The sequence below is a fragment of the Rhipicephalus sanguineus genome, chromosome 8 (genome assembly GCF_013339695.2).
Source record: "Rhipicephalus sanguineus isolate Rsan-2018 chromosome 8, BIME_Rsan_1.4, whole genome shotgun sequence".
NCBI lineage: Eukaryota > Metazoa > Arthropoda > Arachnida > Ixodida > Ixodidae > Rhipicephalus > Rhipicephalus sanguineus.
This window is the reverse complement of record NC_051183.1, coordinates 17,379,857-17,405,853: the sequence shown is the minus strand read 5'-3', so window position 1 is coordinate 17,405,853 and position 25,997 is coordinate 17,379,857. Positions and strand designations below refer to the sequence as shown.

The 25,997-nt window shown below is 46.8% G+C and overlaps 1 protein-coding gene across 1 annotated transcript in view; it reads right to left on the bottom strand.

The window, feature by feature from the left end:
• Window positions 1-1,955: 1,955 nt before the first annotated feature.
• LOC119401480 (myosin-VIIa) overlaps window positions 1,956-25,997 on the bottom strand; it is a 109,149-nt gene continuing 85,107 nt past the window's right edge. Inside the window, exons 25-44 of the mRNA XM_037668318.2 lie at window positions 25,217-25,375; window positions 24,234-24,304; window positions 23,029-23,218; window positions 21,704-21,804; window positions 20,999-21,089; window positions 19,814-19,934; window positions 16,517-16,794; window positions 15,170-15,303; window positions 14,409-14,605; window positions 14,179-14,310; window positions 12,679-12,845; window positions 11,511-11,669; window positions 10,035-10,116; window positions 9,130-9,245; window positions 8,309-8,428; window positions 7,616-7,683; window positions 6,905-7,076; window positions 6,139-6,222; window positions 5,247-5,366; window positions 1,956-4,625 (exon numbers count right to left, since the gene is read on the bottom strand). Coding sequence (XP_037524246.1) covers window positions 4,371-4,625; window positions 5,247-5,366; window positions 6,139-6,222; window positions 6,905-7,076; window positions 7,616-7,683; window positions 8,309-8,428; window positions 9,130-9,245; window positions 10,035-10,116; window positions 11,511-11,669; window positions 12,679-12,845; window positions 14,179-14,310; window positions 14,409-14,605; window positions 15,170-15,303; window positions 16,517-16,794; window positions 19,814-19,934; window positions 20,999-21,089; window positions 21,704-21,804; window positions 23,029-23,218; window positions 24,234-24,304; window positions 25,217-25,375 — 2,817 coding nt within the window. The 3' untranslated portion in view covers window positions 1,956-4,370. The remainder of the gene's footprint in view (window positions 4,626-5,246; window positions 5,367-6,138; window positions 6,223-6,904; window positions 7,077-7,615; window positions 7,684-8,308; window positions 8,429-9,129; window positions 9,246-10,034; window positions 10,117-11,510; window positions 11,670-12,678; window positions 12,846-14,178; window positions 14,311-14,408; window positions 14,606-15,169; window positions 15,304-16,516; window positions 16,795-19,813; window positions 19,935-20,998; window positions 21,090-21,703; window positions 21,805-23,028; window positions 23,219-24,233; window positions 24,305-25,216; window positions 25,376-25,997) is intronic.

Below are 25,997 nucleotides of genomic sequence, written 5' to 3'. Positions count from 1 at the left end.
AATAAAACGCGAGTGTACGTCAAAATTGACAATGTAAACTATGTTTTCACGACTGGTTGCACACTACGCAATGTCCACTGACTTCTAATGGCATCATTGCACAAGAACTTTGTTCGTCGCACCATGAAGTATGTGCTTACAGGTATGCAGCACGAATTTTTGCTGCAGCAGTACGGCTAACGAGGACAATGTTACCAAACATTAGATTTTACAGATATCGTAGCTTTCGCTTTATTTTAGCGTGTGAACTAGTCTATAATGCGTCAGCAGAATTCTGACCACACTCTATCGGTAGCCACGTTGAAATCTTCACAGAGTCGTGAAGTACACAAAGTAAGCAGTAGTTCCAAGTAGGGGACAGTTTGAACGTCACTATTTAGATAGCAATGAATTGAATAAAAAGAAAAGAATCCGCATTAAACATTCTTATTTGCTGTCTTGCAAACCATGATCATCATCAGTGGGAGTAGTCAGGCTGCTGCTGCAGATGATGACATGTAATCATATTTGTGATTCACCCTGGCACCGTTAATTAGCGATAATCTGTTGCTCTCTACAGTCGCCTGCTGAATAACATTATTTAGCTTCAAGATTGTGTTATGTAAACACATTATACACAAATACACATTATGTGTTCTTTGTCACACTGAACCCGGTTGAACACAAGCCTTCTGGCCGAAAGGCTCTAACCGTGGAGCACGCTGCCACTTTTATCTTTCCTAAAAGTTTTTTAAAAAAGAGGGAAATATATTACGAGTACTTCGCGCACTATATTTACACGTCGACAAACTCTTGGTTCATAAGCACTTGCCGAGAAAAGTTGAGCCACCAAGAGGATGTCGTAGCACTGTGCTAAAAAAATTCTGGCGGCAAAGAACCACCTCTGTCCGCGGAACACAGGAAAGACTTGAGTGTCAATGTTGACGATGTAAAAAAAAAAAAACCGCTTGGGCCGTTCTCAGTTAATGCAATGCCAATTTGTTTTAAAATTTCAAAATGTATACGACAATCTTATAAGGACGCTTTTTGTGCGTGAAATTTAAGGTGGCAGTCACGTGCTAGTTGAAATAAGATGCAATAAACTGGGAGGCGCAATACGACTGCGAAACTGGCTGGCGTTTGATTAAAAAAAAATGACTATAACATGCATGGGATTTAGAGTCTTGTGTTGTCGTAGGACTACGTTTAACTGAGGATCCAGAAGTAAACCCGCACGAAATTAGGTGAAAATGCTTGACGGGAAAAAGAACATGACAGGGAAGGGCGTACTTGAATTAAAGCGAAACTACAGGGTATTCTTTGGAGGAGGACGTTCCACTACAACTAGGTCGTTACGCAAATCGTGACAAAAAAAAACAATAAAAAACTTTACAAGAAAACTTTTCATGCTCCTAGCACACAATTATTCGGAGACGTTGAGATGTTGTATATGTAGCTTGAGGAAGATCGCCTAGTCGCGTTTTTTTTTACTTTCAGCTGATACTGTGTTACGTAAGATTTGAAATGTTCTAATCCCCTTTTCCTAATTCATTTGGAAGATTGTTATACACACTCGTGACCCAACTCAATACTACTAATTTAAAAGATCGTACGCTCCTATCGGCAAATTACGGAGGAAAGCCCTTATACAGCGAATGACACAGACGTTATAATGTCACCTCAACCTCTGCTCAGCCGGAAAATATATCATAAGAAGCTCTGCAACAGAGCATTATTTCTTCATGTTTATGGAAGTTCATTTATCAGGGCAGTGAAAGATTTCTGCTGCGCCTTCGACCAGCTCGACCGCTCGATCAGCTCAACCACTCGACCAGCTCACCCACTCGACCAACACGATCCTCGCCAGCAGCGCCTTTAGCGAAAGAGTCCTTCACCTTCGAAGGACTGAACACCTGACTTTTTTTTTCTAACTTAAGTGCTTGTTTTTTCTCATGCTTGATTTCAACAGTGTTTCGAAGACGCAGCAGACATGAGCTATCAACTAGCCGCGATTGATCGTCGTTACCTCCTGAATGCTACTAATGCGCCTGTTTGTGTTCCTCTTCTGTGTCCCGTTTGTTTGCGCTGCCAATTTTCAGTATGAACCTATACCAACTTGCCCGCCTTTCAACACTTCTGTAATCAAGCAGTTTCGTCTCACTCTCAACGATCAGGAATACTGATCGATTCCCGACCAAACAACCCGGCACTGCGCATGAAGTTACGAACTCTGCATATAGCCTGTGGAGACTATCTCCAAGGCTCCGTATAACTAACGGGTAGCAGTAGGTACTACGAACGCCTCGCAACTGGTGTCAGCGGTGAGATGTAATATTTCTAACTCACTGGATGTTAGTTCTCGGATCGACCGATCTCCATACAGCCGAGTGGTCTGTACCAGATGTATAATGTAACTTCTGGATGCTCAGTTCAAGATGAAGGCAGCTCTGCGAAAGCTAGGCCTAACGAATGTGTGTGACCGTTACCTAACGTGAGCGATACCGAAAAATGGCCGAGAGTGTAGCGCCGGCGACATAATTTTTTTAATGTGTTCAAAGGGGAAGCTGTTTGCAGAACGCAAAACATACATCCTCGAGCTGAGGTCTGGAAACCAGCGATGCTACAAAAACATTTCTTTTTCCTTCACAGCCTACATGACGCCAGATGAAATAAAGTGATACGGCTACACGTACTCTCGTGAGCAATATGAGCTGGAACACCAAATTCGCATTCAATGATTATTTGTAATACACTGATAGGAATGTGACGAAATTGAATTGCCAGAGATACCTCTCCGCCTGAGAATCTAATGTGATTAACACTTTTGCACTTGCCAAGTGCGTTTAGCCGCTATGACCTTTAAAAGGTAATTTCAGTGTTCCATCTCGTATTACTCACGACTATACATTTTCTGTTTATGCAATACATTAAAAGAATGCCAAATTGCGGGGCTGTGCTAGATAAAATTTAAAATTTTTAATGTTGCCATGGTCTCAAAACGTCTGCTCGCGAACGTACTACATGCAGTGTGATCGCACGTATCTTCTCGGAGAAAATTATGAGCAAGAAAAGAAGTGTCATCGCATCAGTATTTCGTGACTGGCAGAAACTGTTACGCCATCGTGCGACGCGGAAAGCAGTCAAACATTGAGGTACACCTGCGCTGCTATTCCACAACGTCATTCAAGAAGCACTACTCCCTCAATGGTGCCTCACTTTCTCCAGGCCATAGATTATTTCATTTTGTCTGCTGTGATTGCCTCACGTGATGTCCACATCTTCTTTGATTGGCTAAAAACACAAGCACGGCAGAATTCGGCGATATGCGTCTCGGCATAATGATGCCGAGACGCAAACCAAAAACTTTCAGAGTGAACCACCGGAGTCTAGAGACTCGAATTTGAACATTCTCCTTTTCAAGACATGCGCTGTCCCCAAGAAAGCTTGTGAGTACCCTCAAGTACTCTCATGCCAGTGAGTACTTTCAAAGTGACACAAGAGGGCGCAGATCCGCCACTGGGAGAAAGAAGAGCTGAATGATTGCTGAATGATTCATATATGCCCCATTTCCTCACAGGCAATAATCTTGTCCGGTCATGCAAGATGGCACGCACAACACATACGGTTATTTCAAGCGAAATTACTGAAGACAAGGTATACGTGACACATCAGATTTCACTGACAGGGATAAATAATCTCACTGTCGCACCGCGGCACGGCCTCCGAGATTGTGCACGCCTGCCGGATCTCACAGGCCGCGCTCAATGCATTATTTTTTTTTACGCCAGAAGCCGTCGCGCAGTTCTTCCAGAACGGCTCAAACGAAATGCATGTTACTGCCGATGGGGAGCTAAGTACGTTGTTCGAATCCCTCGCGGCTGCGTTGAGGGTGCCTTTCTGTTTCACTTGCTCGGTCAGTGACCGCAGGCAGTTTCACGTTTTCACCGCTTTCCGACACAAAATGATTTCACGCCAACGATTACACCTATATACACGTCATGGAGGGTGCGTCGTATATACGAGGTTGTTGGTAACCTTTGGCAACCCTTGGTTACCAAGGGTGGTAACCCTTGGTGCCTCTTAGACCCCCAAGGCCCTTGGTAATCCTTCGCAGGTCAGCTCAGTAAGATATGCCCAATTCACGATCTACGAGACATTCGCGGTGACTTTTGCTTGGAACGTCCGGTAAATCGCAAGACCTGAACCACCCGTACGAAAGTTTCGTTCTTTCTTTACACAGCACCGCAACGACATCGAAGTAAGCATCTTCCCCGCTCTTTGGAATCGTAACCAACTAAATTTCGTTGGATATGAGCACTTTTGCTGCGGTTACGTACAACACATAAGTATATACCCCGAGCACTCGTCCTTATGTGCCCTCCGAAAATTTCCTAGACAAAATCCTCGCCGACTAGAAGCGGCGGAGGCGGTTTGTAGAGGATGCTGACTGGCCGAGTAGCCACGGGCTGGGGCTGTGGCTGCGGCTCGGACCCCTGCGGAGTCGCCGGCTCCTGCTGGATGCCGCCTTCCTGAGTGGCGGTGGCGCTCGCGTCGACGTGCGGCGTGTGCCACATTCGCTCCATCGGCTTTCGCTTCATCTGGAGCACGTTGGTGTAGTCTTTGATGAGGCCGGCGATCTGCAACGCCTGCAAAAAAAAAAAAAAAAGTGGAAAACCCGATGATATGGAAAGCGATCGAGAGAGAGAGAGGGGGGGGTGACACTTTAATGCAAGAAAAGCACAAAGGTCAGACAAAGGTGCTTTACCTCTGGGTGCCTCAGAGGAAAAGCAGCATGTTTCTGAAACAATTCTCAACTGTTATGTGTTCAAAAATGGCTAGTTTTGCCAAGAGACAAAGCCATTTGAAACCAATAAACCCATGCATGAGCTATATGCATCATTACAATTTCTCTCAGCTACTGTTGCCCTGTTCTTGTTCCATTGTCCTTATTGGGTATGTGGATAACCATCAACATCATTATTATTATCAGCATTCCCGTGCTGTTGGCTCCTTCTTTAACATGAGATACTCCCCTGGACATTGTAGAATTCCGTCATCTTGTCAAATTCCGCGATTGGTCAACTCCAATTGGCCCAGAGGGCTGCTATGGCCTCTGTGATTCGCTTAAAATGCCGCCATTACGAAATTTGACAAGATGGCGGAATTCTACAGTGTCCAGAATAGCATCCTTTGTACTATAGGTCGAGAAACGCGCATACGCCATGCATGACAGTGTGACGAGAAGGTTTTGGACAAGTGATGCGTACCTGATTGGTAGTGAATATGTACTTGGCGCCCTTCTTGCCGCCTCCAGTGACAATCATGAGACTATTTAGGGATGGACTGTAGTTCACGATGCTTTCGTATTCACAGGCACACAGCACATTCTGAAATACAAAAAGATGCCTCAGAAAACAGGACGTAAAAAGGTTATCCCGCGCAGGTTGAAACAGCTTAAAGTTACGCAGACAATCCCGCGATGAAGTATTATATGAGAGGAGACGATTATCGGCAGTACAATACTGCTCGTACGGTGCTTATATCTGTGCAGATAAAAGGAACAGTAATGATGAATATTAACTTACTCCCCATTGACAAAATGGCCTTATGCAGTAGGAAAATAACTGCAGGATTGAAAGCTAAGAACGCACACACACGCACTTTTACATATACATATGTGTGTGTGTGTGTGTGTGTGTGTGTGTGTGTGTGTGTGTGTGTGTGTGTGTGTGTGTGTGTGTGTGTGTGTGTGTGCGTGTGTGTGTGTGTGTGTGTGTGTGCTTGCCACAACGCTATGTTTCGCGGCCGGTCATTGCCTAGTGGATCATTTACCGGTAAAGAAAGAAGATTGCGTTACTTTCTAAAAGAATCAAGGGTCGCCTCAAATTTAACAACTGAACTTTTCGAGCACCAGAAACGGCACAAATACGAGCATAACACTTTAGAATATGTGATTACATAATAACGTGCAGACATTCCAATCTACGGGCGCGAATCTCAATAAATGAAAGCAGAAAAGATTGTTCTTTGTTTTGTTCAGTTATGAATGTCTTTTCTGCATCGAATGAATGCTAAATAGCGCTGTGAAAATATATTCAGGGTCTGTATCAATATCGCGTTGCTGTTAAATATCTGAGGTTATTATATTTTTAGTCTTACCCGTGTGCGAAGCTCGAGCAAGTGTACGCCCGTCTGGTCGACGGCGAACCACAATGTCTTAGGCCAGGACGATGTGTAGGATTGCTGCAAGGAAATAAAACAAATCTAAGATGGATACCAGAGCCATGCGGACTCGCTATCTCAGATGCCCAGAAAGCGAAAAAGCGCGCGCATAAACCTGTCGTCAAACCAGGTTCCCGAATGCAACAGATGCATAGTTTCGATCTCGAATTCTGCCGCGCCGCTTTTGTGGCGAACGGTGGTTAAAACAAAATACAGTTGACGCAACCATGCAAACTGAAATGCATCGATAATCGCGCTTGTTCTGACCGTGTCTCTTTTAAAGCGCAGTTCTTAGGCGCTCGTTCCTGCGTCGAGCGTCGGCACGCGCCGTTGTAACCGAGCGAACGAGTACAGCGAAAGAAGAAAGGGTGAGGAGGAACGCCTCGCGTGCCACGTGGAGTTCCTCACGGCAGCGCCGACGCCGACGGCGAGTCACCTTACGTGCATTGAATGCGAAAGCATGGCGCGTCTGGCTGTGACGACTATATCGACGTCCGTATCAGATGACATTATCACATCACGTCATCACGTGATCGCGTGTGAGTTCTTGCCGTCGGGTGGTAACGCCGACGCCCACCGGAAGGACATCGGATTTTTTGCTTCATGGTGCGTACAATTGTTTCACGATAAAATGTGCGTTTGCCCTGACTCGCCTAGTAAACCAGCGGTTACGTGACAAGGATGTTGTACGAGTGACACTGACCGTGACTTCGAAGATGGTGGCTCGGTGCAGGGGCCACGACTGAAGCAAGGCGAGGAAGGCGCGTTTGCTCTCCTGCACATTCATGCCGGCCAAAGCCTGGTGCTGCGTCACCACGTGATCGGCCGAGATCATTTTGAGCAGCCGCATGGGAAGACACTGGGCCATCACTTTTCTGAAAGCACAGATAGATAGATTCACGTCACTCGATAGCATGTATACACTTGCGGTGGAAAAAGCTATTGTTAGTATTTGCAATTGTTCGAGAAGCCTCTTATCCGAAGCCTTCGAGATGTGTGGCCACATAAAATTTTACCTGAAAGAACATTTTCCACATTGCGTCGGCCCTGGTTCGTACGACCTTTTCTGAAGCCTATTGTGTGTCATATGCATCTAACTGTGCGGAACACACAGAAGGGAGCATATGCAGGACGGTTAACTAGACTCAATGCAGTTTCCTACCTTACACACTGCGAGTGTAATGGAAGGCTAAAACAGCGAGATAAGAAGTGTAGTCTAGAACGTTCACAAGCATGGCGCTACGATGACCTCTAGCCACCCTAACGACGCTCTATATCTACAACCTGGCAAGTGCATGCACTGAAATTTTGGTGGCAAGCAGCACTCATTCAAGAACAGCTACGTACTTTACAGATAAGGCGAATCTGCTGGGCGTGGGTGAAATACTACATAAAGGCAAGGTGTAGTACTTGCCTATAGTCAACAATTGCCTCCCGGAAGTCCCCGTAGTCCAGTTGAGCCTTGAGGGCGCACAGGGTGACCTGGTGGGAACAAAAACAGCAAAACAAGAATTGACTTCAATATAGAGACCTCGAACGGTTAATAGCGTCTAGGAATGTCACTGTAAAATTACATTTTCGTTTGATGCCACCGTTCATCTACAGTGTTGCCACACTTGTCTCTGATAGACCTCCTCGCGCTCCCAAAAGCCCAGTAAAACAAAATCTAAGGTGAAGCAGCTCTTGCATGCAAGAACTTACAGCACATCACTCTAAACCCCATCCCCACATCCCCCTCTCCGGAAGAAAAGCACTGACTCGGACTCGATTCCGTGGCAGAACTGTTAATTTCGAGAGCGTTGTCATATCTGTCGCTAATGGACCTCCTACTCTCCCCACAGTTCACTAAAACAGATTCCAAGATGCAGCGACTGTTGCAAGAAGGACTTGCAGCATTTCACCAACATCCCCACATCCCCCACCCCTCAACATCACCACATCTCCATTCATCCCTCACCTCCATAAAAAGGTACTATCTCCATCTCAAACTTAAAATGCAAGATTTTGTGAAAGTGCTGTGCTATCGGCGATACGAGAATTCTCAATTATCCAGGTAGAAGCGCCTGTTTGCAGGCAGATACGCAAAGTTCTTGCCAAAAAAACTCACGGCTTCGTGCTCCGTCACAGGGAACCTGTCCAGGCGGATGTTGTAGACAAGCTGATGGAACAGCAGCTCTTCCTCAACGGGGTCGCTCAGGTCTATGTAGGCGTCCAGCATCAGGTGTTTCTGCGAGGGTGAACGCGTGTGAATCCTGAATCACTAGTGAATATACGGTGATTACTACTTCACGAAGCTTGCGCATTGCGTCCACGGGCAACTAAGAAAAAAGATTGGAGGCGACCCTGATCCTTCACTTTGGTGTCTGGAAGGGACACTCGCACCTCGGCGTTCGCGTTCTCTCGTGTATTCCTTGGGTTAACTTCGCGTTTCGTCGCACTGCCAAAGCGGATCTCGGAAGCCGCGTAGAAACAAGCTCTTGGTTGAGGCCTACTCCCACAGGTGTCGCAACGATGCCAGCTGCTCTAGAGTTACTGTATATGCTACCTTTAGGCTAGCATTTCACCAACATCCCCATATGCTACATTTAGGTAGCATATACAGTAACTCTAAGCTGCTCATTAGAAAACCGCCTTCTCTTTCAACAAAATCATTAAATTAATTTACATTAATTATCCTGACAGTTAATTGGCTCTTATGTTAAGTAAACCTGCTGCGATATTATGGGTATCCAATATAACTCTCAGCTTGAACCAGAACTATCGATTTCATACCAGTTTTAATTTTTAAGACACATTTTCTAAATATTCGAAAAACCGGAAGTAAGTGCTCGACCGGAAGTGCTTGGAAGAGAAACAGGAGTGTCACTCCATGCCTGCGCCACTAAAAAGCAACTACGCCGTAGAAGGTCGCTTGTAGTGCTAGTGTACCTTGAAAAGGAAGTACTGTTGCTTATTGGCTTTCGCGGTGCCCTGCTGGCTTTGAGCCCAGCGTTCCCACTTGGACATCGCGTCGGCCATCTTCTCGTCCGGCAGCATGGCTCGTTCTATATAAAAAAGAAGTGGACATTGGGCAGATGTCGATTATATCCATATTAATAAAGACTATATACAGGCTGATTTCTTGATTGTAGACTGGATTATTACAGTAAATAGTCATACAGCTTCCAAACTGACCAAGACATGGCGAAATTTGCATGTCGGTGCCTTTATGAGGACTTTTTCCACAAAACACAACAGAATAACACACAAATCAATTCTGTGCGCTGTGATACGAGTCCCATGCGGCCACGAAAACATCAATTTTGTCGTTTGTTGAGCAGCGAATACACTATTATAGTTCCTGCGCTACGAGTTTACCTAGCGAGACAGTTTTCCATCGAACCCTCCACTACAGAGGCTTATAAAAATCTGACATCGTAGGTAGCAGGAATTAAAACAGAGCAATTGTATTTTTAAAGCTCAATACATTACCTCCACCACATCTTTGCAAGTAACGATACTTTTCTGATGCAGTATTTCGCGTGATAAGTTAGGGACCGCGTTTGCTAATGCCAGAAATCACGGGAAATAATGTACTAAAAAAACGACGCAGATAAGCAGACACAGGCTTAGGCACCTTTTGTAGGCATACGTCATTCACTGAGCAAACATGTTAACGGTATACGACAGCAGCATGCCGATGACGATGGCATGGCGACCCCGACATTTGAATCACCTCACATAACATCCGCACAACTCGTACAATTCAAGGTGTACACAGCGAGATACAACTGCAGTATGTGAAGCTGAGGACGCTAGAAGCCGGACACAAAGGCACACACACAGGGACATACCTGTCGGTCCGATGACCTCATAAATGGCATATCCTTCGGCCGTGGACCTCAGGTTGATGCGCGTTTTGAGCATGGTGAGCATCTGCACAATCATACAACAGACAGTTGCATATTAAAGCTTCTCATTTTTGCGAGCCAGGGTCAGAGTTTCGCCGCAACGTCGAAGCAGTGAAGGCGATAGCAACAAATTGGAATGTTACAAAAAGTAAGGCTGGCAGCTAACACCTTTAGCATCTGATCTCGCGTAACTCCACAAAACGCCAGCGTAAGAGAATACGGCCGCTCCAGGGGGCGAAGCGGTTTTCCTGCTGCATGTCGCCTCAACGCGAAGTAAGCCGTGAGAGCACAAGTACAAGGGTAGAAGCCGTCTGCTGATGTCTGTCGAGATAACGAGCGCGCCAACGCGTGACCACATCCTTTTGATATAAATTCGCAGTCGCTGCCCGAACGACGCAGCCCCCCTCCCACAGGCACCCTCTCATGCTCCTTCGCCTGACAGAGCCAGCCGGCGCGTTTCATCTCTGCTTGAGCCGCACCCGTCTGCACCTCCGCAAGCTTTCGCTCGCTCATAGAAAATGCGACGTGGGGGCGATGCTAAATATTTGGAGTTTATACGGAACATGACGGCGACAGAAAAAGTACGCCTCGAGTATCTATATAATTGTTATCGCAATAAAAAATTCCACGTTGCTGAGAAGGAGAAGACATATAGGTCCAAGTATTTTCCCGAGATCTAGAGGTACTTGGGAAAATGTACATATCCTACTTTGAAGACAAGCTCTTTCTTCTCTTTATGCCTGGTAATCTTAACAAAACATCCCTTACAAAAATGAATTTAGACGGTCTATAAACTGTCTAAACTTATTTTCAGAGGTCCTATAGACAGTCTAATATTTTTGTAAGGGATGTTCCATTGTTTGTACTGCACCACAGTTGTCACACAATGGGTTAGTGGTCCAACCAAGGCGGCACATGTAGCCATTGGTGAATACTGCGTTAAGGCGAAGTCGATGACACGAGTGTCTCAAGGTCCTCGAATACATTAACTTAATTGATAAACTGTAAAGTGACTTACACCACAACCACTATGTTCTCACTTCCAAATACCACGATCACACACACACACACACACATACACACACACACACACACACACACACACACACACACACACACACACACACACACACACACACACACACACATATATATATATATATATATATATATATATATATATATATATATATATATATATATATATATATATATATATATCCTGCCCTCCTGCTCTTATGGCATTTCTGTGCTCAATCCCCTTCCCCTACACAGAGTAGCATATAGGCGCCTTTATATATGCCGGCAGAATTTTCCCTCTATCCCAATAAACAACCTTCGGATTCGAAAATGTAAGCTGCGTACCATGTATAGCATATAGCTTCCAACTCGCGCACAGCGGTGCGACCGCTCACTCACCTCTGCGGCCGACACGCAGGGGTCGAAGTCGACGTTCTGCACTTGTCCGTCGAGGAAGTGCACCTTGGAGCGGCACGGGTGTCGCCTTGTGGTGCACGACACCTCGTCCCGTGACGGAGGCCACCGTCGTCCACGTGTCTCCAGTGTGCGCATCAGACACTGCGCACGCACCCGAGAGCAAGTGAGGGGACGAGCTTAGAAACGCAGCAATGGGCATACTGAATAGCGAAATGTATGCGCGTAGAAACAGTATGATTGTAAAGGCGCGTACTAATAAGGCTCCAGAAGGGTCGCACCAATGATCGTACGAAGTTATTTGCACCAACAATGTAGTATAAAAAAGTTCACGACAGTGAACTTTTTATACTACAGCAGTGAGCAGCAAAGTTAGTCGTACCAACAATGGCGTCTGATAAAATTCCAAATTGGTCGTGCCAAACGCCACATCCAACGCCGCATCTATCTATCTATCTATCTATCTATCTATCTATCTATCTATCTATCTATCTATCTATCTATCTATCTATCTATCTATCTATCTATCTATCTATCTATCTATCTATCTATCTATCTATCTATCTATCTATCTATCTATCTATCTCTATCTATCTATCTATCTATCTATCTATCTATCTATCTATCTATCTATCTATCTATCTATCTATCTATCTATCTATCTATCTACTATCTATCTATCTATCTATCTATCTATCTATCTATCTATCTATCTATCTATCTATCTATCTATCTATCTATCTATATCTATCTATCTATCTATCTATCTATCTATCTATCTATCTATCTATCTATCTATCTATCTATCTATCTATCTATCTATCTATCTATCTATCTATCTATCTATCTATCTATCTATCTATCTATCTATCTATCTATCTATCTATCTATCTATCTATCTATCTATCTATCTATCTATCTATCTATCTATCTATCTATCTATCTATCTATCTATCTATCTATCTATCTATCTATCTATCTATCTATCTATCTATCTATCTATCTATCAAGGACTTGTCTTCGACAGGGCCCTGACGAAGACAAGTCCTCTTGCGGAATCATTGGCCCCAGCGACTTTCCCTATAGCTGTTCAACGATTTGTCATTGCTTTAAAATAAGCGCATTGATAACAGGATCTGCACGTGTATATTACCTTTAGCGCGAACTGCGCGAACTGTCCTTCCTCGGTGACCACGTCCATGGCGCAGTGCCGCAGGTGCGCGTGCAGGTATCCCAGGATGCGTCGGTCCGTGGGAGCGGCCACGCTGCAGAGCAGCGACAGCAGCTGCCAGTGGCGCACGTTCACCCGGCTGTTGGGGTCTGCACACAGCCGGAATGGGAGACGCCATCGTATAGCGGTACGATTCTTACCGCTTTATCGAGATAAATAATTTGATTCTGGTAGGCATGCGCGCATCAGAATCAGATGCGTGTTCTTCTGTCATTACGGACCGCTGATAAACGGAACCGCCGTTTAAAATTCAGCACATTATAAGTTATATGTTTCTTCAAACACACCGTGAAAGAAGTGGCCGAGGTGAGACGTTTGACAAAAAGCGTTTGTTAGTGAAAATGTGATTTTGCAGAGTTTGGCGGTGTATGAGATCTCGAATCAGCGCACTTCAGATCAACAGCAGAGCATTGATATTATTTAATTTTTGGTGCTTTACTTCCCAAAACCACGATCTGATTATGAGGGATGCCGTAGTGGAGGGCTCCGGAAGTTTTGACCATCTGGCGTTCTTTAATTTGCACCTAAATCTAAGCGCACGGGCCTCTAGCATTTCTCCTCCATCGAAATGCGGCCGCCGCGGCCGGGATTCGATCCCGCGAAGTTCGGGCAAACAGTCGAGTACCGTAGCCACTAGATCATCACGGCGGGTGAGCATTGATAGCGGTACAAAAACTGAGGCTCATTTCTCGCTTGACTCTAGAAAATATTTCCGCGTTCTATTCGAACGTGTTGTCTTCTTAGCGCAGTTTAAACGTGTCTGCTGAATCTATGGACCAATTCGCTCAACAACATGCCATACTTATGAAAATATTTGCTTGCTAATAATTGTTGACTTTAGTATGCACTGAGAAGACGTGACGATCCTTTTAAGGCTGAAAAGTTCACCGAAGCCTAGTCTCACAGCTGAACAACCCAGACGGTTACACGATCCCTTCTGCAATACATAAAGGCGACAGGCTTAAGTCCCCATTAGGTACGCTGCACCATGCATATGAATCATGTAGACCCGTGCCTTCTCTCTCTCCCTCTCATTTACTGCCCAGTTCATCTCCCAATGTGTCGGTTTGCAAACTAGACAACGGAAAGTTAACCTCCCTGCCCTTTGTTAATTCGTTAATTGCTCGTTAATTATAAGTTAACAAGCACGGTGTCATGCCCGCACAGGCACGCATAAACGCGTCTCACTTGATGACCGCGAACACGGCTGTTAGAACGCTGCCGGGATGAAGAGCGCAAACAGAAGTGATCGCCTTTTCGCTCACAAGCCAAGACCGTCGCTGCGCAGAGCGACGGCCCGAAAGTAGAAGGAGGCGCACGCTACATCTGCAGTGAGCCTTACGAGACGGAGACCCACACCTACCCCATTCTGAACACGTGCGCTAACGTCACACCTCTCCTTCCTCTCCCCCTCCCACTCACCCGGGTGGTCAGTGGTCTGCTTGATCAGTTGCATGAAGAGTTCGTTGAGCAGTACTTCGCGCACCATGCAGCACTCGATGATGGACTGCGCCAGCTGGATCAAATCGCGCTGACCGTGCCACTCGGTGTCCTCTGCATAGCAAGCAAAGAATGACCAGATGACACACCAGTCGCTGCTAGCATGCTCAAAGTTATCCCACGAACGGAAAAAAAGTAGCCATGCTGCTCACCTTCTTCGAGAAGTCCGGAGAAGATGAGTATGGAGCTGTAGACCTTAACGGCCGTGGTCTCCGCCTGCGGTTCGGCCATGACCAGGAAGCTCTGTCCGATGGGTGTCTTGCCGAAGGCCCAGTAGGTGTGCTGGTACGACTTGTAGCCCTCCGAGCTATACTCCTGGCGGAGCTTGTCCAAACGATTCCTGTTCAACCTGCACGGTGGAAAATGTGTACAGTGTCTCTCAAAGCAAAAAAAAAAAAAAAAAGATTCGCGTACAATCGAAATTAACGACTGGTGGGCCAATTATGATAACAAATCGAGGGGTCGGATAGGTGGTGCAATCAGGCGGGGCCGAGATCAACCAGGCAAGCATAGAATCCTTACTGCAGAAATCTAGAGCATTCTACTTCTCTGCTGGTGTAAAGTATCAGCAGCTGCATAATACTGAATAAGATGAAACAAAACAACGTGTCTATAATCGTGGTTGCACGAATCGTTACAAGATGTCGATAACAACGTCCGGCAAACCGGTATTCCGTAAACCCTTCTGCATATACTGGAATACCGCACAAGCTAGAAATCTTTTATAAATCAGAATCCTTCTTTACACACAACGCTATCTTCGAGAAATCCCTCTGTGATGTTGTCTGCATATAGCTAGCAGGCAGGCCGCCAGCTAGTTGTTGAATTCTTTGCTTCCCGTTGCTTCAGGACTGTCCGGTAATTAGCACCCTCTGCTTGCGACGACAACGCAAGGGGCGGTTTGTCAGCTCACCTCCTCAGGGTGCTCCTGAAGAGTCCCAGGGTGGCCACCTCTGGCTTGTTGAGCAGCCCGCTGTCCACCAGGGTGCGCCGACAGTTCATCACCTCCTGGTGAAGCTTCACACGGTCTTCGAAAGCCAGGCGACCCTGTAAGACACGATCACCAAAGAGAGGGAGAGGAAGAGGTAGGGTAAAATGTTGCACGAGCCATTCAAGTCGATCGTCGAGATAAGAAAACAACTTACGAAGACTGTTTAAAAAGCGAATGGCCGTTCTATCAATAGCTTCGAAGTGCGTACATTGCTGCATACATAGATAACAATATTTGACGATGACGACTTTCAGACTTCAAGCAGACGCGTGTCGTGCAAGGCAATGTGCAGAATGCCAGGATGACGGCGCATTCCTTTTGATTATTCATTCCGTCATCCGTGTCGTCACTATGGCGACAACACATTGTAATTGCGCGGCAGTCATCGTTATTTCACCACTGTCATCATGGTGCTGCCGCCGTTGCGCACACATCCGCGATTTCTGCGCGGGATTGCCGGAGTATTGCACTAAGTCAGATATGCGTCATTGAGCTTAAGCGATACCACATCAAATGAACTGTTTAAAGCTGTATAAGCCACTGAAATGAGGCGCTTTTACAGCCAGGCTGTATGGTACTGGTGGATCAGGTCCACAGACAAAGGAAGCATAGAACAATTTTCGGCGCCCCTCGCCACAGGTGCCCTTTGCTCGCTCGTCACCACCGATTCTTTTCGCGATACTCGGCGCGACACTCGTGTCGCGATACTCGGCGGCGGCACTTCCCAACAACCATTGTGCCCCTTTGTCTCGTGACGTAGAGATCGCACTAGCGCTGTTATTAGCAGTTGCCCTTTGCAATCGCTATGGGACGGACCCATGTCGTTCGCTCGGAGGAAGAGCAGCGACAATTGACGGAGCGCGAACGCGCACAGAAGCGGGAATGGGCGCGAAAACGGCGTGATGCCGCTGCCGCGGAACATGCAGTCGCAGCCGCTGGCTTTCATCTTCACAGTAGTGGAAGGGCTCTGAATTTTTTAAACACGAAAATGTTTTATGGCGGGGTCTACCACGGCTCCACTGACGTATTTCCGTCAGGGATATGACGTTGTAAAATATACACCAACAGATGGCAAAGAAAAAACAAGAAGAAAAATTTCCGTCGCTGGGAGTCGAACAACAAACGCTCAACTACTTCTGCGAAGGCACGTTTCGCTTGCGTGTTATATATCGATTCCTATGACAGAGGGATCAGCCGTGTTTTTTTTAAAGATGATATCTGCGCCATCCTGTTAAAGAAGAATATCTCAACTGCAAGTGAGTGACTCACCTTGACGCTTAGTTCGTACGACGGCTTCATGCGGGCGGCCAGCGGCGGCCAGTAGCTGGCCACCAGCGACGCCACCTCCTGGTGCTGGGGCGTCTCGAACAGGTAGCACTTGTGCAGGTCCGGCACGTTCTTAGACAGCGTGACGGTGACCAGGCGGTCCTCCTCGTTGACAAGCACGGACTCGAGGTCCGAGTAGCGGTACGCGTTCAGGATGGCTTTGCTGTCCGCGTTCACCAGAAGAACGCCTTCGCAGCTCACGCCCAGCAGCAATTGATGGTCTGGTCATGGCAGACACCAAACGATGTGCGTTACACAGTGTGTCAATCTGTCGCCTCCTTAGACGACTTTACAGGCCAAGGTAAATAATAATTGTTGGGGTCTGATGTCCCAAAACCACGATGTGATCATGAGAGACGCCGTATGTGCCGGGCACCGGAAATTTTGACCATTTGGGGTTCTTTAACATGCACCTAAATCTATGGGCTAGAGCTACAAGGCATTCACCCACTGCACAGTACGAACGGGACACACGACGTATTGCGCTCGTCGTCGTGTGTCCTGAATTTTTCGTTCTGTGCAGTGTCTGTGTTCAGTTAGCGCACCTTTAAAGACGAGCCTAAATCTCTAAATCTACGCACACGGGCCTCTAGCATTTCACCTCCATCGAAAAGCGGCCGCCGTGGCCGGGATTTGATCCCGCGACCTTCGGGTCATCAGTCGAGCCTCATAACCACTATACCACCGCAATGGGTAGATCAAAGTAATGCGATAAGTCAGTGCAGTGAAATGTTATTGACAAGTGACGTTTCTACAATGAAATGAGCTGTATAACGAATTATTTCGTACGTCCCAGCTATGTTGTGAACGGCGCGGTTACAACGAACGTAGTATTCTACCCACATAATTCGTTACAAATGCTCATGACCCATTTGACGCATTTGCATTTGAGTAGTTTCCTTTGGCCCGAACGAGAATTCTGTAAGCGGCCTGGAGAGGACAAGGACATGTACCGTTGGTGACAAATAACAAATTGCGGAATTCCTATAACTTATGAATAAAAAAACGCACCTCCCCGAAGGGGATCGCGAGGAAATGCGAACGCATTAGGGTGCACCCGATGAGTGTGCGATTAATTAATGAAGAGAGACGAGAGTGTGCACGTAGAGGCGTAATGCTCGAGTTGAATTGTGTTACACTTCGTCCTAGTGGTATCGTTGCCGAGAGAGGTTAGACTTCACCGACTTCCATCGCTATCAAGACACCAAAGCGCGCGCCCCCTGCCTTATATATATATATAGGTCCGAGCGCGGCGAGGAGCGCCCGAGCTAGAGCTATCCGAGCTCTCTTTCCGCCGAGCGAGCTCCGCGATGCGAGCGCCCTCAGCGGGTACACTCCTCCTCTCCCTTACCCTCCGCCGCTCACCACCTGCTCCGGTTGCTAGGCGCGGCGCAGGTGTTGCTAGGGGCGAGGAGGAGCGCGCGCAGACAGATAGATTTCGAGAGATGAATAAACTTGATTTGATTTGATTTGATAACACCTGTGCGCACGCCGGTCAGGAACGCAGGACAACCCCCGACTAAGAAATGCATTCGCATTTAAAAAACAAGTAGTCTGTAAGGCTCCAGTTTACCAAGTTTACTTGACCGCTGGACTCGCGATTGATAATGGCTAAGAGAGATCAAAAGCCCTGCCCTGGCTGGGTACTGCGCGAGACAACTCGAACACGATTAATGGGTTTACGCAGGAGTGCACATGAATGGGCTGGTTGGTACGTCATTAAAGGGGCCCTGCAACACTTTTCGAGCATGCTCAAAAAGCGCTGCCGATCGGTAGTCGAGGCTCCCGAGAACACGCGAACCAATTATTATAGCGATGCGCACGGCCTGGAATTTACAATAAATTCTCAAAGTCAGCTGAAAATCGCTCCCTCTTCTCTCGACAAATGATGTATTAGTCCGCAAAATATGACGCGATTGTCGGCAGTTCCACCATTGGCTGATGTTATAATCACGATAACACCCTCATTATTACTTTCGTTGTTAATTTTCAGTTCAATAAGTAGATAATATGTATGTTTATATTATGTTATCGCGTTAAAAACACCGAACAAGCATTAATATTAGCACTTCCGGTCTCACCGACAGCTCGTCTGCTCGTAGTTGCGTGGTTCCGTTTTCTTCGCCATGCGCAGTGCCGAAAACGTGAATATTTCTGTGCTTTTGACCATCGCCGGTTGCCGTTGAGAGTGGCAGCCGTTCGAGTGTTGCCTCGTCCGCTGAGAACTGCATCGTCGGCACGTTCTCACGACCGACCGAGGCACGTGCGCAGCGTGTCTCCGATAACAATGCTGGCGTCCGGTAATGGCGGCGCTTCGGGGTCGTCTGCCAGTGCCGTCTTACGAGGCGGTGTATCGGAGTATGGGCCGAAACCGATCTCAGCTGTCATTCGTTCCAAACGAGCGCGCACGTTTGCTTCCATGGTTGGCAGAGCGATGAAAACACTACGGCGTTCGAGGTGCACACCCAACATTACCAAACCGACGCGCAGTTTTCAAGCACGCGCGATACACAGCGCGATCGACTCCGCTCGACGAGAACGACGCAAGCCGACCGGAAGTGGCGGCACAGACCACGTGGTTGCGCCGAGACGCCAGAGAGAAAAAAATGAAAAAAAATGCCGCCGGCGCTGACGTCGCCTCCTCGCACCTCCGCCCTCCCTCCCTCCCCTCACGCCGCGCGCAGCTTTCCGCGCGCTCGCTGCGTTGAGTTGAGAGAGAAAGCTGCGGAACGTGATCTCTATAATTTGGTAACACCACTTAGACTTGACGGATTCGAAAAATTTTTGCGGCATATGGCTCGTGAAGAGTCATACGTCAATAATGGGACTATTCCAATATAACAACGAAAGGTGTTGCAGGGCCCCTTTAAGAGGGGAACAAACAGCGCTAGACACGGGATAGTGATAGAACGACAGACTAAGCGCCGAACCAACAACCACTGTGGTTGTTAGTTCAGCGCCCTGTCTGTCACTCTATGACCGTACCGTGTCTAGCCCTGTTTGTTCAAGTCTTAATGGGTTTATCGTTTGTTTAATTTTGCCCGAGCGACATTGAGGTTATGAGGGAAGTCGTAGTGGAGGGTTCCATGTTAATCCTGACCCTGTGGCGCTCTTTAACGGAGCTCCGTAAGAAGCTTCGTCAGTATTGTTTTTTTTTTAATTTGTACCTTCGCTAATGTGTAGCTCGCAAGCTACAAGGTTGTATAGACAAAGGGAGTAAAAAATGGCGGAAGAGCGCACCGTAGGTGAGGTAGCCGCGGCAGGTGACTGGGAACAAGGCGGTTCCGTAGAGCGGGTACTGCATGACGATGGACAGGTACCACACCTTGCACACCAGTTCGGACTTTCCGCTTCCGTACGTCTAAGGGAGAGAAGGAAGGAGCACAGGCACGCGCGATAGTCAACGAGAGTACATGGTTTCGATTTCTAAGCCTAAGATCTCACATTGCATAACGAATTTAGCTGCCAGTGAACTGCAAAACGACATCGAACAGGGCAGGTTGTGTCTTTTCAATAATAGCAGCGTGCAGTAAGCAACACAATAGGAGAAGAGCGAAATGACATTACTGTACTATGATCGACGGGGCCTTTCGCTAATTAAGCGGCTATTGGCACTTCAGTGTGCATGTGGGTGTATTCAAGATATCATAGGCATTATCTGAGGCAAATGTTTTCGTAAGGCATAGGCAGACTAAGCAATTGTTGTCTAAACTATGGGTACACAAAAAAAAAAAACTACTTGCACAGCGGGCGGTGGGTAGCCTAAGCTGAGAGAGTATGCTGTCTGTTTATGGACAGATTAAGCTATTGGTAGTGTAGGCTACCGGTTTAGCCCGTCATGTTTAGAGCAGGGCCCTCCCAAGAAATTTTTTTGGGGTGGACATTTTGAAAGCTGGAGATGGGGGGGGGGGGGGAGAAGGGGTGGCGCGATGTTTATTTAAATGATTTTCACACTGCCTGTTTCCGACACACATCCGCATTTCATTTCTGTTCGTGAATTTCTTGCATCTATGACACACATAGAAAACGGAAGCAATGGCGCCTGTGTTCTAACGCTGGTACTGGAGAGTTAAGTGACGATCTTTGAAATCACAAGGCCACCTATTCCGACTCCTTTTTACACGAACAGGTGGCGGAAGGCACGGCTCGCTGGCGTTGCGCGCGCACTGTTGTTCTTTATTAGTTCCTCAGGCACGCATTTTAAAAGGGTACAGTCGGAGAGGTGGGTGGTCTATCGAAAATGGTGAGCGGTAATCCAAGGTGGCGGGCGGTAAAGCGGTGTGGTGGGCGGAATTGGGGAAAACCCTGGCGTGGAGTTATCTGTGACTCACTTACTGGCAGAGAAAGCTACTTGTTCAAGAAGCTGTTGCTATAATGAGACACAAGTAAGGCATCAGTATTTGGGCACAGTAAACTGTGGCTCACTCTATGGGCGGTGCACAGAGCCTGGATCCACTCGTTCTCGGGACGCGTGTCCCTGATGCGCTCAGCGATGTAGCTTTCCACGTCCCGATACCTGCGACGTCAAGAATGCGTGTGCTCAAAATTACGCCCTAGACTTCGCCCCATCGATTGGTCACCGCGGAACAAACGTCACAAGAAAGGTGAAAAGAGAGAAGCAAAAATGTAAAAATTAAGGTTTCCGAAAATAATAGTAATTATTGGCATTCTGGCAGGACAGAGAAAATCTAAGCATACAGTGATTTTTCGTTTTTACTTTGCAAGAAACACCGGACGGCATATATCTTTACATAAGTATCAGGTTGTGTTTACTTACCCTGACATTATAAGCTAACGTAGGTGAATGCAGAACGACGTAGTATTTCTGATGCTAATACTACTACTGCTACTGCTGGCACTGCCACTACTACTACCATTGCTCCCATAGTAAAAAGAAGGGGCCAAGGCAGTGAACAAAAGAATTTATAAGCATTTAACGTTTCGTATGACAACCTATTTAAGGTTACTGTGAGTAAGGCTCCCGTGGGAAAGCCGAAATGTCAAATGCTGCTTTTAAGTTTAGTCGGTATTTTGACCTCTTCCTCTTGAATTCGCACTATTACACCTACTACTGACACTGTTGCGGCCAATGCTAGCCGTAACAATAATAAACAAGCAAACAAGGGTTACCTGTCAAGCTCCTCGATTTCTGACGGCTCGCCAACAGAGACCTGAGCTTGCAGGCCAGCCAGCTGCAGAGCTACTCTCTCCACCACAGGGAAGCTGTCCGCCTGGAAAACGACAAGTGCGCATGCGCGAAGGAGCGCATCTCAGCATTCCGAGGGACCTAAGCGCCTCCAATGAAACACCGAAAATGGATGTGTCAAGTCGTGATCGGTAAATTACGCCTTAGGAAGTAAAAAAGCATAGTTTCGCTTTATAAGCCTAAAGTTTTGTATTGCGCAACGAATGAAGATGCCGAAACGGCCAAGTTGTAACTTATCAATGACAGTGTGAACTGAGTTGTTCCAGCTTGTGGAGCAAGCTTGCAAGAACGATTAGCGCGTTTGTCGTTACTGGGTCGATCATGATTGGCTAAAGGGTACTTTTTTTCACCGCTCCATTTCGAAGGATATGCCGATAAAAATAATCACAATCCTTACAACGTGAAACATTCAGATTATTATTATGGCAACGTTTTATTCTGCCATTTTTTTTTTTAGTTCGCCATCTTGTCAGCTCTGAGTTGCCCAGAGAACTCTACAGTCTTTCCTATTGGCTGGGGGAACTCAGCAAAGTCAACAATAGTAGCATTAGTCCTCAAATGGTGTCCAATTGTCCGTGTCGCTGTGGCCAGCTCTCGTGACGTCGTGAAATTCCGACAGAATACGCCGTCCAGGTACGATAGTTCGCATTTGAAACTTGCGCAATTTTGTTTCCCACTCAATCATTTTGTTGGTGGTGCTTTACTCGTTTGTGTACAACCTCGGACTCTGCTGCAAAGCGTGCCGTTTTCGTTGCTGCGTGCATTTTTTCTTGTATTTATTTGACTTTCGATATACGTATGCGAAAACAGGTTCACTGATTGCCATAGGGAGCTACATAGTGAGTCAACCTTATATTTTTTAGATATCTTAAGAAATTGCTGTTTTAATTGAGACGCTGGCGAGAAAGGGACGAACATTTGCAAGAATACCAAAATTCATAAACAAAGAAACCAAGAAACCGTTTGCAGGGGACTAGCAGTGACAAGGATCACTTTGTGCTTCAGATGGACTGAGGCTCAACATGTCGAGGGTGTTGAGAAGCATCTAAAGAATGACCCAAGTTCATGGAATATATCAGAAAGTGTGTCATAATGCTAACTGAACGGTTTCACTTCTGGGACTAAGTGCAAAGAAAGCTTTTTCCATGAATTTATGAAAAATATTGAATTAGAATGCGCGTAAACTGTAGCTCTTTAGGAATCCTTCTAATGCGACAATAAGGGCCACTCTTCGTGAGGTATATTATACCTTGACGACGTCGTGTACCGCCTGCGCGTACAGCAGGCTCACTTCGACAGGATCCTGGGGGATCTCTCGCACCGCCTTGAAGAGTCGCTTGCGGAAGACGAAGCGGCACTCGCCTCCTCCGAGGGCCTTCGTGGGACCCTTCTTCGAAATGGTCGTGTACTTGGTCAACGTCGCCGACGTACGACGACACCTGTTACGGGAGAGACAGGATCATTCAGATGCGCGCGCACATTTATAAAGCTAACGTTTGCAATGTCATTCTCGCACTTCTCGAAAACGCGCCTTGCATAACGCGAAGTCATTATCATGTTTCATGTAGAGATAACGATAAAACGCTTACCCGCCTCGGTGGTCTAGTGGCTAAGGTGCTCGAATGCTGACCTGCAGGTCTCGGGATCGAATCCCAGCCGCGGCAGCAGCATTTTCGATGGAGGCGAAAATGCTAGAGCTTAGGTTTAGGTGGACGTTAAAGAACCCCAGGCGGTGGAAATTTCCGCAGCCCTCCACAGCGGCGTATATCATAATCATATCGTGGTTTTGGGACGTTAAACCCCAGCAACTCTTATTATTAACAATATAACGCTTCCTGTGCCCCCCCCTCCCCTCACACGCACAATTTCGTTATAGCCTCCTCCCTTAAAGATATACACAGAATCTTGGATAAGCCCTTGGATCCAATTCAGACAGCTTTGCGCAAAATTTATCTTTCCGATAATACTCTGGCAGCATAACAAACGATGACGCGAATCGTGCGTCTATTTGAAACTGAATAGTTAGGTCTTTCTCATTCAAGTAATGTACGTTGGGGGGCTAGTTGGTACGACATTGTAACTGAAATAAAACTGCGCGGATGACGGAACACAAGTAGAAGAAGTTGACAGGACGGGCGCAGACTAACAAGTGATCTAACAACTATTAGTCTGCGCCCGTCATGTCAACTTCTACTTGTGTTCCGTCACCCGCGCGGTTTTATGTCACTCTCTCATTAAGTTGTATTAGATGGGAAAAAAAAAACCTTACTGACAGCAACGATACCTCGCGCATAAGCTAGCCCACACATTAAGACACTTTTTTCTTTATAATCCGCAAGGTGACAGCTTTGTCTGCATTCTGCAAAAGTAAGAACACGCCTTTGACGAAACAACCTTTCCACGGCATCGCCAAGCAATCTCATGCGCATATTAGGTAGCCTGAGCGACACTTACGTTTCCCACTGGTAGATAATGTCCGCAAGGTATTCGAATCCTTTTATGACATGTTCATGGTCAGGTGTGCACTGCAACAAAACATAAGGGACCAGTCATTTCACGCGCTGAGGCAGCTTTCCTGTAGAGCATATTTGTTGCAAGGCGAAGCATACTCGACCTTTCTTTTGCTTACTCCTTCGTTAGTCATAAAGATCGCTAAGTTACAGTTAAGAACGCATTAATTAATAAGTAATTAATGTAGGGTTTCTTCCTAACGTATCGCACATATGGGAAATGTTATGATGTAGAATAGATCGTGGGTGGTAAATAATGCTAAGGAAAGAGTAGTGGGAGTGGCAGATTAGATTTAGAGCAAATGTTCTGAATAATGTGGTTACGTTATGTAGAAGACACGAAGGAAGTTCGTACATTTCGTGTTGTAGCACGAAATCCTATGACTGAGTCATGCTCGCATTCACGCAGCTGCACGTTCAAAGAAGGCAAGCCAGCATGCAACAAGGCATGCTGTGTGCATCAAGCAATGAAATTTTAAAAAATCCAGTGCTTAATTAGGCTCAATTATTTACCATTTTCACGAAAACACATGGTCATTACCTAGTGTCTTTTGCGCATACGCAATCAAAAGGTAGTCCTTTGATTGCATATGCGCGAAAGACACTATAGGTGAACGCTTTGTTTGCAGGAGCCCCGCAGCTTACAGCATTAGACGATGGATTCAGAACAGCTTCAGGCTTCCTTCATAAGCGTCTCTTCGACGTATGCTTTCAAGTGAGTCAACAAGGGTACTGCAAACGTATTTCATCCAATACATGACTTCTACACCACAATAAAGGTCTTGTTGCGGGAGCAGCCCTCATGCTACGTTCGCAGAATGCTCTGCGAATCGCGGCCTCCGAGAATAACGGCGCGCGCTCGCGATCACGGAGGCCCCGACCCAAGTGCGAATTGCGAATCTCGGAGGTCATGACAATCGGACAAACCTCGTAGAGCGCCCAGCCCTCGAGCGAGCGCAGCCCGATCTTGGTGGCCAGCGTCTTGATGGCGTCCTCCGCCGTTATGGACGGGTGGATGTCGATGGCCTTGGTCCGGCCGTCCATGAAGTAGAAGCGGCACACGAGGTTCTCTCGCAGTCGAACGGCCTGCATCGACACATACCGGATGAAAATTTACATTGGTTCATATACGGAGCGCTCAAGCTAATATTAGCCATTAAAGGAAAAGAAATACTGCTCCAATATACGGATGTAAGACCTACATAAGTCAGATGTATTGTATTACTGCTTTCTACTGTGTGAAATGGTTTTTTTAATGCCTTCTTTACACGCGGCTGCCATACCGCCAAGCAGGGGCGTAGCCAGAATTTTTTTTCGGGGGAGGGGGGGGGGGGCACCTCTTTGATCTGAAGTGTGGGTCGGGCAGGCAGATGTGATTGAGTGTCATTTTGAGCTCTGTATGCCACCAAGGTGTTTGTTTGTTATAGGTGTCCACGGCGTTGTCAAACTATCGAAAGAGATTTTACCGCGGGCTCCTCGGCTATCACGTTTTGTTTTTGATGGCGAAAATAAGCTGAATTGAACTGAATGCGGTAGAGTGTCATTTTGTGCTGTGTACGCCATGGCAAACAAAAAATTTCGGGGTGGGGGGTGGGGGGGGGGGACACGGGCCCGGTGTGCCCCCCTCCCCCTATCTACGCCACTGGTCTGGTGTCCATGCTGTTCTGACACCAACAAAAATTTCGTGGACTAATTAAAATTACGATCG